We start from the raw sequence: 15552 nt of genomic DNA on the forward strand, positions 1-15552 counted from the left end.
TGAAGAAGGGACGAGGATCTGAGGGGAGAGGGCACCTGCCTGGGGTCGCAGGAAGCTTGGGACAGTGCTGGGCTTCAGCTCCAGGCAGAGGCCTGCTCGTCCCTCTGCAGCAAAGTGACCCTGAGCTGGAGTGGGGCCTAGGCCTGTTTCCTCTTCTGTACCCAGGTCCCCCTGACTTCAGAGCTGGTGGCATGAAGGTTAGGTGCCACTTTCTGGAGCCCATCTGTATCTTTGGGGGACAGGGTCCTGCAGCCACCTCTGTGCCACTTGTCTGCTCTCCAGCCTTCTGCCTGGGACAGTGATTCGGACCGCAGGGTACTGTCAGGTTTACTCTCAGGAAGGGGACGTCACCAGTGCCAGGGGCACTGTGTGCCAGAGACCCGGCACTAGCCGGTAGGCTGCCCACACACTGCTTCGGTGTGTAGCTACTTATTGTTCTCACTCATCCTGCATCTCTTATGTGCAGGGGTGGACAGGGGATGGGGTGGGCACACAGCCCAGGCCTGCAAGCTCCTGCTTAATGGGTATTGACGTGCAATATGACAATGGGTGAGCGTTTCCCATCGCAAGCGCAGCGAACTGTTGTGGTCAGTTGGGGCTCTCAGCCCTGCACCGTGCTGTCTGCTGTGCGATGACGGAGCTGGTCCTGCAGCTGCTTCTCCTTTGCCAGCTGGCACTGTGAAGCTCTGTGGGTTCCCCTGGGGAGGACTGTGGTCGTCATCCCTGTCTGTGCCCTCTGTCGTTGGGCTTCTGTCCCACGTGGCTTCCCTACCACCCATGTTGGAGATGGATGCTCAGGGGCCAAACCTGGCCTGCAAGCCAGATGTGAACGGAGCACACAAGCTTTGTTTTATTTGATTTCAGGAAAATGAAAGCAACCTTTAACAACGGAAAGATTTTTCACACGCACTCGTGTGCGCACACATACATGCGCCCCTGGACTTGCCTTCTTGGGAATTTAGTCCCTCTGGCCTGTTGAGGCAGTGCAGGTGGGCTGTGGGGAACAAGGTGGGGGCCCTACCCCAGTCTGTTGCAGGCTTCTGCCGGCCCAGTCACTGCCCTACGCCCTGCCTTTGTTCTGGAGGGCCGGTTCTTAAGCCTCACGTGCCTAGGAGTTACCGTTGGGAGATCCCCAGTCCTACCTGAAGATCCGGATTCAGTGGGCCGGGGTGGGGCCCAGGGACCTGTGTAAGGTCCTCCCATGGAGGCGCTCCTAAAGTGACAGTGGCTGGGGGAGCAGGTCCCTGAGTGCGGAGGGTGGAATCCGGAGTGAGCTGCCCTGGGGTCTTGCAGATGGCTGGCTGGCTGGTGAGGGCAGATATGGGGCAAGGGACTCAGGAGTGTCAGTGAGGAGGGGGCTGTGTGCCGGCTGGTGCCCATTCTCGGTTCTGTTCCCTGTGGCCCTCCCAGTGTGCCCTGCTCCTTGTAACCCACAGCAAACGGGCCTGGTTTTGTTCCTGCCCTTCTGAGAGTGACATCCCCGTTCCTGGATGCATTCAAGAGCCTCTTGAGTGGCCTGGCCAGGCAGGTATAGGCTGCACCTGCCTGTTCTTGGAGACCCTCTCTGAGGGCGCGAGCCCACCAGCCTTCCTCTGCTCTCGCCCCTGGCGCCTATTCGTGGGACTCCACGAGAGGGCGCCCAAGACCGCCACTGGGGCTCCATGCCCCATCAGGGAAGGGGTGGCCAGGTGGGCAGGATCCCAGGAGGATCTCGGACACAGGTGGAGTCTGGGATGGTCAAAGGTGGGGACTCCGCGCAGGAGGGGCTGTCTGGGTGCAGCAGGGATCGGGCTGGGCTGGGCTGGGGCCTGAGCAACCCGTGCCCCCAGACCCCTAGTTCTTCCAAGGGAGCAGATGCTGGAGTGAGGATCAGGTGGCAGGGCCAGTGGGTCATTTCTGAGATGGGTGGAGATAGAAGGGTTCGAAAGACCAGCCAAAGACCCTGTCTCAGCCTTCCCAGGCCCTCTGGATGTGGGCCAGGACCCAGTCCCCTCCTGCCCTATGCTGCTGCTGGCATGGTTTGTTGTGGCTGTGGGCACTCGGGTGGGGAGCCACGTCTGGGCAGTCTGTTCCCCCTGAGCAGGGCCTGCTAGGTCTCCTCCCAGCTGCTGCTGCTGGGTGAGGGGCTGCTGTCCTCAGGGTCTCCTGGGCTCCCAGGCCCCACCATCGGGGGCTCCCCGGGGTTCCTTCTCCCTTGGGAGAGCTTCTTGGAGGCTGTGGAAAGTGGGCTGCGGTTAGGCTGGGAGGGCGGCTCTGCGGTGGGCTGGGGGTGCTTGTGTGTCCTCCACCTCGGTGGCACTGGGCTCTCACCCAGGCCTCGAGGGCAGTCTCTGGGCATAGGGAGCTGGGCGCTTGAGCACCACACTGGCAAAGTCGGCTTGTTGCTGACAGCAGTGGACGTTGCAGCAGGGGTGGCCCAGCTGGAGGGTGAGCCGTGGGAATTTGATGGAAGGGAGGACCCTCTCCCCAGCCTGAAGACAGCCTGGCCCTGGCGCCTCCCTCGCTGCAGAGGACACGGGACATTCTGGATAAACCAGGCTTTTGGGCAGCCACCCTCAGAATCCCCCAGACACTGGTGGTGGGCCTTCCTGGGCCTTGTTCCCACTGGCCTGGCCTGAGTGGGAGGATGGGGATGTGGGGGGCAGGCTTGGTTTAGCTGGGGGGTGGGGTGGACACTGGCACCCTGTGGACTGTGCCTACTAGTCACTTTCCAAATATGCCCCAGAGGAAGTGCCTCGCAATGAGGCAGGTGTGCTGGCCTCCTCCCCCTCACCCGAGCAAACACAGTCCGTGGTCACCTTCCCAGCTGCAATGGCGTACTGCGGCAGCCACAGCCCAGCCTGCCATGTTGTGGGCCTGCTTGGACAAACACCAGGGTGGCATCCATTATTAGCTCAGGCGTTCAAAGGCTTTTATGGCACCTGGAGGCCTGGCTGGCTGAGCTGCCATTGTGGCCAGAGCAGGAAATGCGGGGGTCACCCTGATATCCTCAGGCCAGGGCCCGATGCCCCGTGGCCCTACTGGGGGGTGACCACAGGCCCTACCCTTGGCAAACAGTTGAGCAGCCCCTAACTGCCCCAGCAGGAGCAAGCACACCCCACACCCCGAGGGCTGCACCCTCTCCGCTGCTCCTCTTTGAAGGTGGACAAGGGGGTTCAGGAGTCCCCGCTCTCTACTCCCTGGTGGGACTGGGAGAGAGGCAGGGGTTTAGGACCACCGGGCCTGGGGCCTGCTTGCAGGCCAGGACATCCCTTGTCCCCCAGGGAGAAGATGGTGACTGCCCAGTCCCATCCCACTGAAATCTGTCAGCAGCTCTGTTGTCACCCCCTTTCTTGGGGGAGACCCTGGCTCTGGTTGAAGGGGCTTGCCTGGCTTCACAGAGAGGTTGTAGGGTCAGGGTGCATGCATGCCTGACTCTGGGGTACCCTCTTATGGGGCCTGTGCCAGGAGAGATTGGAGGGCTGGTTTCTGAGCTCCAAGCAGCCAGAAAGGTGAGGTGGGGGGTGCTGTGCCCCCCACCCCACTCCATCCCTGCCTGCCTGGAGGGCTCACCTTTGCCCCTCAGGTCTGAGGCCTGCTTCCTCTTCCATTGCAGGCCCTGCTCCTTGGTGCAGAAGCACCTGGGCCTGTCCCCTGGTGTGCGCTGAGCGGACCCTGCCTCCTCCGAGCTCAGGGCCACCTGAGGGGTGTGGGGGTATGGTCAGGGTGAGGACCCTCCCCCCAGGCTGTGGCAGCCCTGGGACAATGGACCCCTCCCAACGTGTGTGTGGGTCCCACCTCACTGTCCGGGGTGCCTGGCTCGTCCACCTCGTCTGACTCTTGCTGCTGTGCTTCAGCCTTGCTGAGCTCTGCAGGATTCAGGGTGAGGGTGAGGCCAGGTCTGTGGCCCGGGAGTCTAGCAGAAGTCCAGGCCTCCCTGGCCTGCCAGACTAGACAACTCTGCAGATAAGGAGACTGCCAAACGACCTGCCCTACGGTCAAACCTAGGCCCAGGTCTCCTGTGCCCATATGACCCCACCAGCTGGGATGTTGCTGTGTGACAGGGAACTGGACTCTCTGTCCTCAAGCCCTGACTGCCAGGAAGCTCTTCACTGCCTGTGGTCACAGATGTGCTGCCCTGGGCCCGCACCCCCTTTCTGGGTCTGCAGCTGGGGGGATCTAAGACCTAGACCCAGGTTTGGCCAGTCAGGCCCAGGTGGGATAGGTCCCCTGACTGGACACTGACCACTGCACTTCCCTCCCTCTTAGGGCCCTGCTTGCTTCTCGTGACCCCGGGAGCTCACCCTTACCTGGGCGGCCATCGGCATCAGGCCTCTGTGGGCAGGGGTGTGGTTCTGGCCTCCCGCTGACCTCATCTCCCATCCTGCTTGGAGAAGGCAGGCTGCGGTAGGGCCCTGGAACAGTGTGTGTGGGGTCCTGGGGAAACAGGTGGCTGGAGTCCATCTGCTGCGTCTGCCCCCTCGCCAACCCAGCCTTGGGCGCAGCCTGGGTGACCCTGGCTGGGGCTGCAGTGGGAGGGTCAGCCATCTCCTCTCTAGTGAGAATCAGGCAGCCAGGCTCTCCCACTGGGGACTGGCTTGGTGGGGCAGAGGGAAAGTTGGCCACTGGCTGGGGGTGGGTGGGGGTACGTGGAGACCAAGAACAGGGCCAGGCCCCTTACCAGCAGAGTAAGGGCATCCTCCAGGCCTGGCACTCTGGCCCCCTTGCTGTCATGGCTGAGTCCCCAGGGTCCAGATTGGGCAGGTGACTCCACTCCCTGGGGAGGCTTGGGGCTGGGGGCACAGGCAGCTGGGGGACTGAGTGACCCTGGCTGGCCAGAGGGCCTGGGGGCATCCCGGCCCCGGCCCCACTCTGAGAGGTCCAGTGGCTTGTCCGGGACACAGTCCTGTGCAGTTGTGACCTCTGTCCCCGGGGGGCCGCCTGGGCCTGTGGGCCATGGGTGTTGTCCTCCGGTCAAGTCTGCTCGGGTCACCTCAGCCTCAGAGTCCGAGCCGGCTGGTGGGGAGGGTGGTGTCTCCCCCAGGGTGGTTGGGCCCTTCTGCCTCGCACTGCTTGCCCGTCCCTGTGCCCGCAGCTGCTGGGCCAGGAGCAGGTGCAGTGCCCCCTCCAGCCGTGGGTCCTGCAGGTCCACCAGGGCGCCAGGAAGGCCTAGCAGGCCTGTGGGCTCCACCCAGGCCTCTGTCTCCCTGGCCTTCAGGCCCTGTGGCTGGGGGCTGCCAGGGCCTATGGCAGGGCCCTGTGGGCTGCTATGGGGGCTCCGAAGGTGCAGGGGCAGGCGGCGGTTCAGGAGGCAGAGGTTGTCAGCCTGCAGGGAGTGCTTCAGGGGCTGGCAGGCCATGGCAGAGGGCCGGGAGGCCCGCAGGACGCTGTGGGTGAGGAGAAGTCCAGGACCATGGCCCAAGGGTGGCCCCCGTTTCACAGGGGAGGGCCTGGGCCCAGGGAGGTGAGGGAGCAGCCCTAGGGCACAGGGCCAGTGGCAGAGAGGGGTAGGCTCCTTGGCCCTGGGTCTGGAGGCCAAGCCAAGTGAGCAGCCCTGGACCTGCCCAGAGGTGACCTGGGTCTGGGGCTCTGTGGGGACCTGGACACTGAGGCCTGTCTCCCTTCTGGGAGTCAGTTACCTGCCCTGTCACCCACAGTGCCCCAGCCCCCCTGTGTACCCGCCTTAAGGCCACCCACACTCCTCCCAGACACTATGGGAACTTTTGTGGGGTGCCCAGGAGCAGTCCCCATCTCCTACCCCTTGACCCCATACCGTCCTGGCCTTCAGTACGTGTCCACAGGGGAACTTGCTCCAGGCAGGGTACCTGGAGAAGACGGGCTCCGGAGGGCTGATCACAGGGACCCCGGGCTCCTGCCCCTCCCCGCAGAGTGGGGCCACTGCAGTGGGGGCTGTGGGTGGCGCCTTACCTGTCCAGGGAGAGGCTGTGTGCATAGGGCGGGCTGGGTGGGCTGCTCCTGGCGGGTGGCAGTGGGGGTGTCCCACCAGCAGAGCCACGATCAGTGGAGCAGGCCCGGGACCCTGGCCGCACCACGGCAATGGTCCCATGCAGCTGGTTGGAAATGCGCTGAGGGCTCTGCACAGGGTGGACAGGTCAGCTGCTGCCCTCTGCCCTTGGTCTCCTGACCTCACAGGAGTGGGCTTGGGTCCCTGTAGCCCTCACCGTGTCCAGGGTCCGTGACTCAGGCAGGCTGGCTCCTGGGGAGATTTTGGCCACTGGAGGTGTCTTGTACCCTGTTGGCTTTCCTGTGGGAGGAGGAGCAGAGGGCAGGGCAGGCTGGGAGGTGCTCGGAAGGGCAGGCAGCCAGCCCCTGGGCAGAGGGCCCCATGGTGTGGTCCCACTGTGCTCAGCCCCTGGCCTCTCCGGTTGCCCGCCTTCTGCCCACGGGCCCCCACCTGGGTGGTTGTCCTCAGGCTCCTCGTGGGCTCCTGGTAGCTTCTCGGTCACAGCCTTCCGGGTGCCCGGGGAGGGGAGCAGCAGGGGTGAGGGTGGGTCTGAGGTGCCCTCTCTGCACTGGGACTTGGGCCTGTCTCCAGGGGGAAGGCAAAGACAGGGAGGATGAGGGAGGGCAGTGCCCCTGGATGACCAGAAAGGCCAGGGCACCCTCCTAGGGGGCAGGCTTCTGCTTGGGGACACCCAGGTGACCAGGAAAAACAGCTTGCTTGACACTGCCTGGGACCCACCGTCAGCAGCCATGCTGCAGGGCTAAGCAGCGCCTGCTTGGTGCCCCCGGGGCAGCCTCAAGTGTCAGCTGCCAGGGTGCTGGGTGGCCAGCTCCGTGTCCAGGGTGTCCGTGGGGGCTCCTGTTCCAAGCTGGGGTAGCTTGCAGACTACGGGAGGTCGGAAGCCTGCTGCGCTAGTGGCCTGCAGGAGCCCCGCCCCCAGCCCAGGTCCTGCTTGGGGGTCTGCACCCCTCCCCTCTGCACCGTGTGTCCTGGTGCCCTGTGGACATGCGCTGGGCACCTGCTGTGGGTGGCGTCTCATGGACTGGGGTGTTGGGGCCGGTACCCCACTCACCGTAGGCCCCGAAGCCGCTTCACCTCCTCCTTCAAGGCCTCGTTTTCCCCCTGCAGCCGGTTCAGCTCGTTGGCTGCAAGAGGCACTGATTAGTGAAGGCCTGGAGGAGGGGAGGCTGGGCAGGGCAGGGTCTTCACAGCACCAGGTGAGTCCCTCCTGTCCCCAGCTGTGGCTCCAGCACTTGGCCCCAGGCCTGGCCTAAGGCAGGTGCCCACAAATGCTGCGTGAGTGGGGGGTGGTGTTGAGTAAACAGCACCACCTTGAGACTGTGAAAAGTGATGGGGGCCCCAATACCAAGCTTGTCCCTGGGGCACCCCCAAGGGATAGGGGCTCGTCCTCACTGGCAGGACCGGAGGGCCAGGGCCCTGCAGGGTGGGAAGGCCCCCAGCCTAGGTGAGTGAGGGGTGAGCCACCATCGGCCGAGGGCTGGCACCATTTGTCTGTACACAGGGGCCTGGGGCAGGGCTGCCTTCGCGCCCTTCCCTGAAAGCCCCCCACCCCCCCAGGCTCACTGAGGATGAAGACGTGCCGCAGGCTCTGCAGGAGGGAGCTCTCGAACTCTTGCCGCCTCTTCCGGGCCAGCTCCTGGGTGACCATGCAGCGGTCACACAGGCCGGCCCGCAGCCTGCGGGGGTGGGGGCGAGAGGCTGCTCTGGGGGTGGCACACCGGCCTGGAGCCCCGCTGCCCTGGTTCCAGGATGTGCCCTGCCTTTCCCAAACTGTGTTCCCTGGAGCCCCGCTCCCTCCCCTACCCTGTGGACTAAGGTCGGTGTTCCGCTGAGTTTGGGAAGGACACTTGGCAAGGCAGTTTACTTAAGGCTCTGAGAAGTCCTGCAGTGGAGAGACCTGCCTGGTTTAGTTTGCTGCAGAGCTTCCCACGTCCTCCCCAGAACCCGCCGCGCCTTCCCCTCCCCCGCTGCAGAAGCCCACCTGTTTTCCAGCACACGCACGTTCTCCTTCAGTGACTTCTGCTGCTCCCGGAGCTGATGGTTCTTGGCACAGAGCTCCTCCACCCTCTGGGCGTCCCTGTGCAGAGACAGGCCAAGGTAGAGGCACTGCCCTGCCTGGGGGGCCTTCCATTCAAAGCAGAGCCTTACCAGGGCAGCGCTTAACGCAGCTGCCCAAGTGCCACAGTCCACAGCACCTTGGTGACTTCTGCTGTGTCTGTGTGCCATGTGGAGACACAGAACTGCAGCCCCTTCTGTGAAATGGGGACATGGGGAGCCTGCCCTGCAGGGCTTGAGGGCTTCTTACTGATAACTACTGCAGGCACAGCTTGCCCAGCCCCGGAGGGTCCCTGTTCACTCAGGTGGGCCTGAGATGACTCACCCCCACCCCCCATGCCGAGCACTGCGGGGTGGTGGTGGCACCTGTGCCCTGGGCTGCAGGGGAATGGGCCACTGGCTTTCTCTTCTCTTCCCACTGGGCCAGGGCCTGTGGAGACTCACCGGCATCTCTCCGAGTTCAGCTCCAGAAGCTTGTTCTGCAGGGCTGGAGGGGCAAAGAGGGGGCAGGGATCAGGCCCGGCCCCACTGCCACCCCTGCGGCAGAGCCCAGGTGCCTCCTGTCTCTGGTTGTCATCGGGGCCCCTGCAGACTCCTGCCACCTGCCCGGGCCACTCGCTGACTCCCCAGAACAGCTCCACCCAGTGGGCGCCCATCTTCCTGGTCTCGAGGCTGCCTGGGACCCCAGGCCTGGGCCCAGTAACGCCTCTCATGGGGTCTCTGGCTCTGGCTTCTGTCTGGACGTTGGAGGGAGCCTGATGCTGGGAGTGACCAGCCACCTGACCAAGTCCTGGAAGGGATATTTTGGGGGCACAGCCAGTGTTGAAATAAAATGGGCTCGTGGGGAAACTCCAGTGGACCCTCTCCCGCCATCTTGTCGGGGTGCGGCTTGGCCCACTGGCCCACATAGTCCCTGCCTCTCTTGGTCACTGGGGAAGCGCCCCAAGCCCTTTGGGCCCTCAGGGGTGTGTGTGAGAACTGTGGGAACGGTCTCAGGAAAGTCTGCCGGGCACTGGAGTCAGGGAACTGGGGGATGGAACACGCAGGCGGGCTGGGCAGAGCTTGGTCTGGGTGTCTTGGAGGGAAGCAGAGGGATTTCAGTCCACACACCAGAATGGCCCAGAACATTACACATGGGCTTCCGGAACCATGAGCTCCCATTTTCAGAAGTGGGCAGCCTTCCTTCTGGAGAATGCTGAGGGACCATCTCTGCCAGAGATTTTTGATGGGCCCAGCTTTTTTTATTTCTGCTCTGCTGTGGGCTGACCCCTTTGGGCAACACCCCTCCAGGGCCATGCTCCAGGCCCAGGTCTGAGGCTGGGCACCTGGCCACTTCCCAGCTCTGGACTCTGGGTCTGGAAGGCAAGGGCCTCAGGTTTGGTGAGAATTGGAGGTAACAGTGGGGGTGCCCAGGCCTAGCCCAGGTGAGGGTGGTGGAGGCCTGCTCACCCTGGACCTCGCTGTCATGAGCGTCCTTCAGCCTGTTGAGCGATTCCATGAAGGTCTCCATGGCTCCCAACAGCCCTGGCCCAGGCCTCCCCATGCACAGGGAGCGGGTACCACCCTCGGCCTCTACTGTGCCTCTGTTACCAGCCTGTGGAGGAGGAGGTGAGGAGAGGGTCTCACTGGTTTAGGGAGGGCCTGTGGGCTGCAGGGTCCCTATGCATACATGCAGACACAGACACACAGAAATACACGCACACCAGCCCCATGTGACCAGGCAAGTGGCCCTATATTGAGAGGCCACAGGGTACCAAAGAGGGGCAGGGGTCCCCCACAGGGATCCTCAGAGGCACCTGGTGGGGAAGTACCCACCTCCAGGGCTGTCTCCTGAGGCCAGAATTAAGGAGCCTGGGGCCTGGGCACATTCATCCTAACACCCTTCCAAGACCCTGCTTCTGGAGAGGTCCCTGGTCGGTGGCCGCTGGGAGGAGTGAACTCACGGGGCTGTGGTTCCCCCCTCCCCCACCCCAGCGGCTGCAGATTGGCCCCAGGCCTGGGAGGCTGGGTCACAGGACAGGAGTGGCTAGGGGCACCCATTACACTCTCTGTGAACCCATTAGCTGGGTGCAACATGCAGAGCCCACTGGGGAAGTCTCTCTTGCAGGTCTTTCTGGCAGGGGGACATGGCCAGCTGCCCCAGCTCAGACTTCTGCACGGGCTCGAGTTCACTTCACCAGGCTGTGCTCTGTCCCGGGCCAGGCAGGTGCTCTGTGTGTGTGTGTGTGTGTGTGTGTGTTGCTGCCGAGGCCCAGCCGTCCTTCTCCGGGGCCCCACCTCGGGGTGAGCCCCATGATGCTCATTTTGACACTGGCCTGCGTCTGCGCCTGCTGAGCCTTGCTGCTCCGTCACTGCGGCAGGGCTGGGGTCCCCTCCCAGCCGTATGGACCAAGAGCCCTGTGCCCTGAACGTCGGCTCAGCTCCCTGAGTCTCAGAAGATCAGTGGGTCCCACCCCGGGCACACCCGGGGCCAGAGCCTACCTTCTTCCTTTCTGCATCTCACCTCCGGGCCAGGGGCGGTGGCTCCTCCTGGTCCTCAGCCACAGAGCCCTTGGGGTCCACTGGGACCCACAAACAGGTGGCTGGGCTCTAGGCAATCCTGATGCCTCTCCTGACATCCCACCCTGATGAATCGGCAGTACCTCTGGCCTTGCCTTCTGCAAACACCCAGAATTCCCTTTTCCCTCCTCTGCTGTACCCAGGCCCACCCCACCCCTGGAGAGCTGATGCAGCTCCCGGACCACTGCACTGGCCTCCCCGCCCCCCCGCCCCCCCAGTCTGCGTCTTTATGCCCTGCGGCAGTGTGCCCTCCAAACCACTGCTAGGATCTGCCCAGGGCCCCCTGCCTGAGTCCTCACCACACCGGAGGGATCATCTGCATTTCAAAGTCTGCCACTTTACAGTGGAGTCTGGCTCTCAGCGGGTCCTCACACCCAGGGTCAACTCAGAAGCCTCGACTTCCTGGAGGACAGAGCTCTGACCAGTGTCCCGTGTGGCCACAGAGCCTGCTGGGCAGGGCGGCCAGGGTGTGGTGGAGGGCTGGAAGCAGGAAGGTGGGGCTCCCCAAACTCGTTTGGAAGACCCGCCTGTGCTAGGGGATGCTCCTGGGCGATCAGGGCAGGGGGTGTCTGTTGGGTGGCTGTGTGTTGGGTGGGTGAGGGCTTTGGGAATGAGGGAGGGTGGGAGGACCCCACCTCGAGGCTGGGAGATGGAGCTTCCCCACTGAGGGATGTCCTTGCAGTTTGGGAGACAAGACTCTGAATCCAGAATCCGGTGAGGCCAGGGTTGGGCGGGACAGGAATGACGACCCGGCCCCATTTCCTGAGCACGGCACTCGTGGTCTCTTTCACGACAGCCTGTCTAACCCCGGCCACACCGCAAGGAGCCACCCTGCAGATGGGGAGGTGAGGCCCCATGGGCTCCTGACCCGGGGAAGTGGTAGCTGGAGTTCGCCCTAGGCGGACCAGGGACGTGCTCCCTGCGGCCCTGCTGGGCCCCCTGCGCCGGCCAGGGGCCAGGGGCGAGAGCTGGGGAGCTGAGGGGGGCCAGGGAGGGGCGGAGCCTCAGCACCCGAGATTCTACCCAGACCCGCCCAACGGGCAGGTCTTGCCCAAAGCCTGTCAAGGAGCTGCCCGAGGGAACCTGCAGGGCCAGTGGGCCGGGAGAGGCCTGTGCTGGCTCTGGGTGCAGTAAGAGGCGGGCATTGCTCCCTATGACATCTCTGAGGTTTGGAGGCCCTGTCCCCGCACCCCCAGGCTCCTCTCTGCCTCCCAAACCCTATGGCCCCACCTGCCTGATCCTCTCGGGGTCTCTGAAGGACAGGAGGAGACAGCCTACTACATGTTGGCAAGGGAAGGGGAGTGGCACAGACATGGGCTCTGGGCAGGATGCACCTGTGGCTGGAGGCAGAGCTGGAAGGGACACCTCCTGCTGGGAGCCCCTCGTTTGCTCAGGAGGCCCAGGGCCGCCCAGCTGTGAGCAACAGCTAGTGGGGACAATGCGACTTCCTGAGGAGGCAAAGGCATCTGCCAAGGTGAGGTGGACAGAGTCAGTTCCCTGGGGTGGCACCCTATCTGGCCTCCACCCCCCTGGAGTGTGGGGAGGGTCCAGGCGATGGGTGGGTGAGTCATAAGCTTTCGTGTTTTGGGGAAGAAGTTGGCGGCGGTGGGTGGGACTCACGCACCTGGCCTCCTGCCAGGGGGTCTGCAGCCCAGCCCTCCCTGGGGCTGCTGTTTGCTAGGCTCAGGGAACTTAAGGTGGGGTGGCTCTGCCCCAGGCCTGGGTACATACATCTGGGCACAGATGCCAGGGCCTGGGGTGGAGGCTGTGGCGGTGCGGTGCCCAGGGCAGCGGCCTGAGCTGTCTGCTGGGTAGGTGGAGGCAGAGGCCTGAGTTCTGCTCCTCAGGGCTCCCAGACAGGCCCAGGGGCACCCCCGCCCTCCCCTCCACATGCCCCGGCTGGAAGGCCTCTGCTGGGACTGGGCCCCTGGAAGAGCAGGTGGGAGGGAAGGGCACGTGGGTCAGCCACACTGCTGACCCTGCCCCCTGCCTCTCTCACTGGGCAGAGGGCTAACAGCACGGGTGTCCAGGCTGACAATGTGGGGTGCATCCCCACATGGCCTGGGCCGTGGTTTTACCTCTCTGAGCCTCAGTTCCCTCATCTGGGGGTAATACAACCCTCCCCCACCTGCTTGTTGTGAGGCTCCCACCGAGCAACCCCTGTCCAGGTGGTGATTACTCAGCCCCGAGCTCGCAGGTCGAGCACTCGCCTGACCAGATGAGGACCCCGTGTGCACCCCTGCGGGCCCACCGGCACCCCCGTCAGGCAGCTCCCCGTGGGCAGTGGTGGCGTGGGCTCTCGAGCTGCTCCTGGGCCAGCGGGGGCCCCAGGCTGCTTTGGTCTGAGCAGGGCCCCTCGCCCCCTGGCCACCCCCCTGTGGGGCCACCCCTGCTCCAGCAGGCCCCCCGGTTCTGCTCCTCTGCCATCAGTCTGTCTACCTCCCCACATACACGACGACAGCGCAGAGTGACAACAGCAGTGGCTGCTCCTTCCCGAGTGTGCTTTGTGTTGGGCGCTGCGCCGGGTGTTCCGCACCCGCAGGGGCCCAGTGTCTGCCGCAGGGCTGCTGAAGCTACCCCAGAGCTCCTCTGGGGAAGCAGAGTGTGGAGGCTGCCTGAGGCGCCTTCTGTACTCCACCTGCCCCCGCGAGTGACCGCCCCCCACTGCTGCCCAGCCTGTATGGGGCCAGGCACACCATGAGAGCCCATTAAATGTTCTTGGCATGAGTATTTATGGAGCACCTACTGTGTGCTAGGCTTGGCGTGCACATGTGACTCGAGCTTGTCCCATTCCGCAGGTTCAGGCACTGAGGCTCGGAGCAGACCAAGGCTCCGGGGTGCCTGCCCGGCCTCCCAGCTGCCTCTGTGGTGATGCACAGGGCCTCTCCAGGGCAACTTTGGCCGAGTCACTTGCCTGGCCATGCCTGTGTCCCTGTCCACAAAGATGGGCTCCTGAAAGCAGGGGGGAGTCTGTGACCTTGGGCTGTGGGTACTTCTCAAATGTGGTTAGGGCTAGGGCTAGGGTTAGGGTTAGGGTGGGCATTCCAGGGCCTGGCAGGTGGCCAGGGGCCAGCCTGGGGGTCCCCGGGTGGCAGCACTGAGCGAAGCTTCATGGCATGGACTCCCTGGGCCTGGCACTCAGCATGAAGCAGTGACAGCAACCTGGTTCATAGCTGGGCAGCTGAGGCACCTATCCATGGCCACTGGCTCGCAAAGGGCATAGCCTAAGTAGAAAACTAGCCTCCTTACAACCTCCCGGACCAGTTCTGAGCGGCAGGTCTCGCGCAAAGAGGTGTCACGGCATGGCACATTGGCCAGACACACAAGCCCATGGCACATATGCACATGTGTGACACCACACTCACACATATGGATGCAGCAGGATCCTAACAGTATTGTAACCCGCATTTGTGTGCACCTCAACACACAAAGCTGTGCCCACGTGTGCCTCCTCCAGGTTGCTCCCAGCTGGTACACAGCACTGCCCAGACCCAGGGACAGCTAGGCATGCACAAGCACACATGCCTGTGTGCACACTTGCTTCTAAGGCCCACGTGCACATGCATGCATGCACAGAGGAAAGGGCAGGGGTGTGCTCCCTCGGTGGGAGGAGGTGTTGTTTTGCTGCTCAGGTAACAGTGGGCCCTGCAACCTGACCCCTTGAGGATGGGTGGCTGCTGACCGCTGGGCCTCTGCAGGCTGCCTCCCTGAGCCCGGGCTGGGGTGCGTTGGGGGGAGCAAGACCTGTATCCCTCAGGAGCTGCTCGTCGCTGCCTCCCAGGGGACTTCAAGTTGGGAGTACCGAGGGGTCCCACAGTGCCCAGCACTGAGCTGCAGGTGGCTACCCTGGACCCTACCCCTCAACCCATGGCTGTACCGCTTCTGCCCTTTGAGGGTCTAGGAAGTGAAGCCAGTCCAGGGTGGGAAGGCCTGGTTGCCACCCACTCCTGGGGTCCCCAGGCACTCACCAGGCAACAGGCCTTCCTGGTGCAGCGGTGTCAGACGTGGCCTCGCCTCTCTGCACCCAGCCCCTCTTCCTAGGAAGCCCACGGAGCCCCCTGCCCGGCTGGGCCCTGGACAGATGCCCCAGAACAGGTGGCCATCCCCCCTCCTGCAGCCCTGCCGCCCAGGCCTCCTGCCCAGTGAGCAGGGCCTGGGGTCCCTGCCTCTGCAGTGATGACCCCCATGGCGACCCCAGCCCCGCCCGGGCTGCCCAGCCCCGGGGTCCCAGGTACTCACACGCTCCCTCGCCCACACTGCCCTCCGTCCACCTCCATGCCGCGCTGGAATGCTCCCCAGCAGCGTGTGAACTTGCCCAGACGACAAGACATGTTCGGCCAAACCTGCCTGACGGGTTCTCGATTCTCCCGGCCGGGAGCAGAAAGGAGGCAGAGGCTGCCCAAAGCCACCGGGCGGGTTCTGCCGCAGCACAGAAAGTGGCCAAACAGGTCGGGTCGGAACCCACATAGAGATGGGATTGTTTCCCCATAGTTACTGCGGGCTGGGCTGTGCCTCTGGCTGGGGGGCCAGCTGACGAGGAGAATCGGGCCTCCAGCACAGGCTGGGAAGGGGCTCTGGCACAAGGGGGCGGGGTGGGGGGCGGTGAGCAGACTTGCTCCTGCGCCTTGGGGCGGAGGCGGCGGAGGGGCCCTGGCTCGCAGTGTCCTCTCTTGCCTCGTGGCCCTGCTCAGGGAGGGCTGGCCTTTCCGGCCTCGGTTTCCTTGTCCATGAACTGGGGGGTCACGAGCGTCGGTCTTCCTTCTTGGGGCTCAGTGGGCAGGAACCCTGAGTTGCTCCTGGAAGTGGTCATGCAGGGTCCCAGGGAACCCTGCCCAACACTGCCCACCCCCCACCCCAGAGCAGAGCAGGCAGCGTGGCCAAGGTGGGTGGGCGTCTCTGGGTCCCAGGGCAGGCTGGGGCACCCACTGGGGCTGGGTCCGGGGGCCACCCAGGTGCTGGAGGAGACAGGGTAC

The 15552-nt window shown here is 64.1% G+C and overlaps 1 protein-coding gene across 1 annotated transcript; it reads right to left on the bottom strand.

The window, feature by feature from the left end:
• Positions 1 to 813: 813 nt before the first annotated feature.
• On the bottom strand, positions 814 to 14871 carry RBBP8NL (RBBP8 N-terminal like). Its single transcript, XM_036901786.2, has 14 exons — positions 14819 to 14871; positions 9470 to 9614; positions 8465 to 8507; positions 7947 to 8042; positions 7529 to 7641; positions 7017 to 7089; positions 6395 to 6525; positions 6162 to 6244; positions 5908 to 6074; positions 4661 to 5366; positions 4290 to 4416; positions 3778 to 3848; positions 3553 to 3679; positions 814 to 2214 (listed from the first exon to the last, which is right to left on the bottom strand). Exons 2-14 carry the CDS (start codon positions 9561 to 9563, stop codon positions 2090 to 2092), a joined length of 1956 nt encoding a protein of 651 aa, XP_036757681.2. The 5' UTR covers positions 9564 to 9614; positions 14819 to 14871; the 3' UTR covers positions 814 to 2089.
• Between the last annotated feature and the right edge of the window lie 681 nt (positions 14872 to 15552).

Source organism: Manis pentadactyla, chromosome 5 (genome assembly GCF_030020395.1).
Source record: "Manis pentadactyla isolate mManPen7 chromosome 5, mManPen7.hap1, whole genome shotgun sequence".
Taxonomy (NCBI): Eukaryota; Metazoa; Chordata; class Mammalia; order Pholidota; family Manidae; genus Manis; species Manis pentadactyla.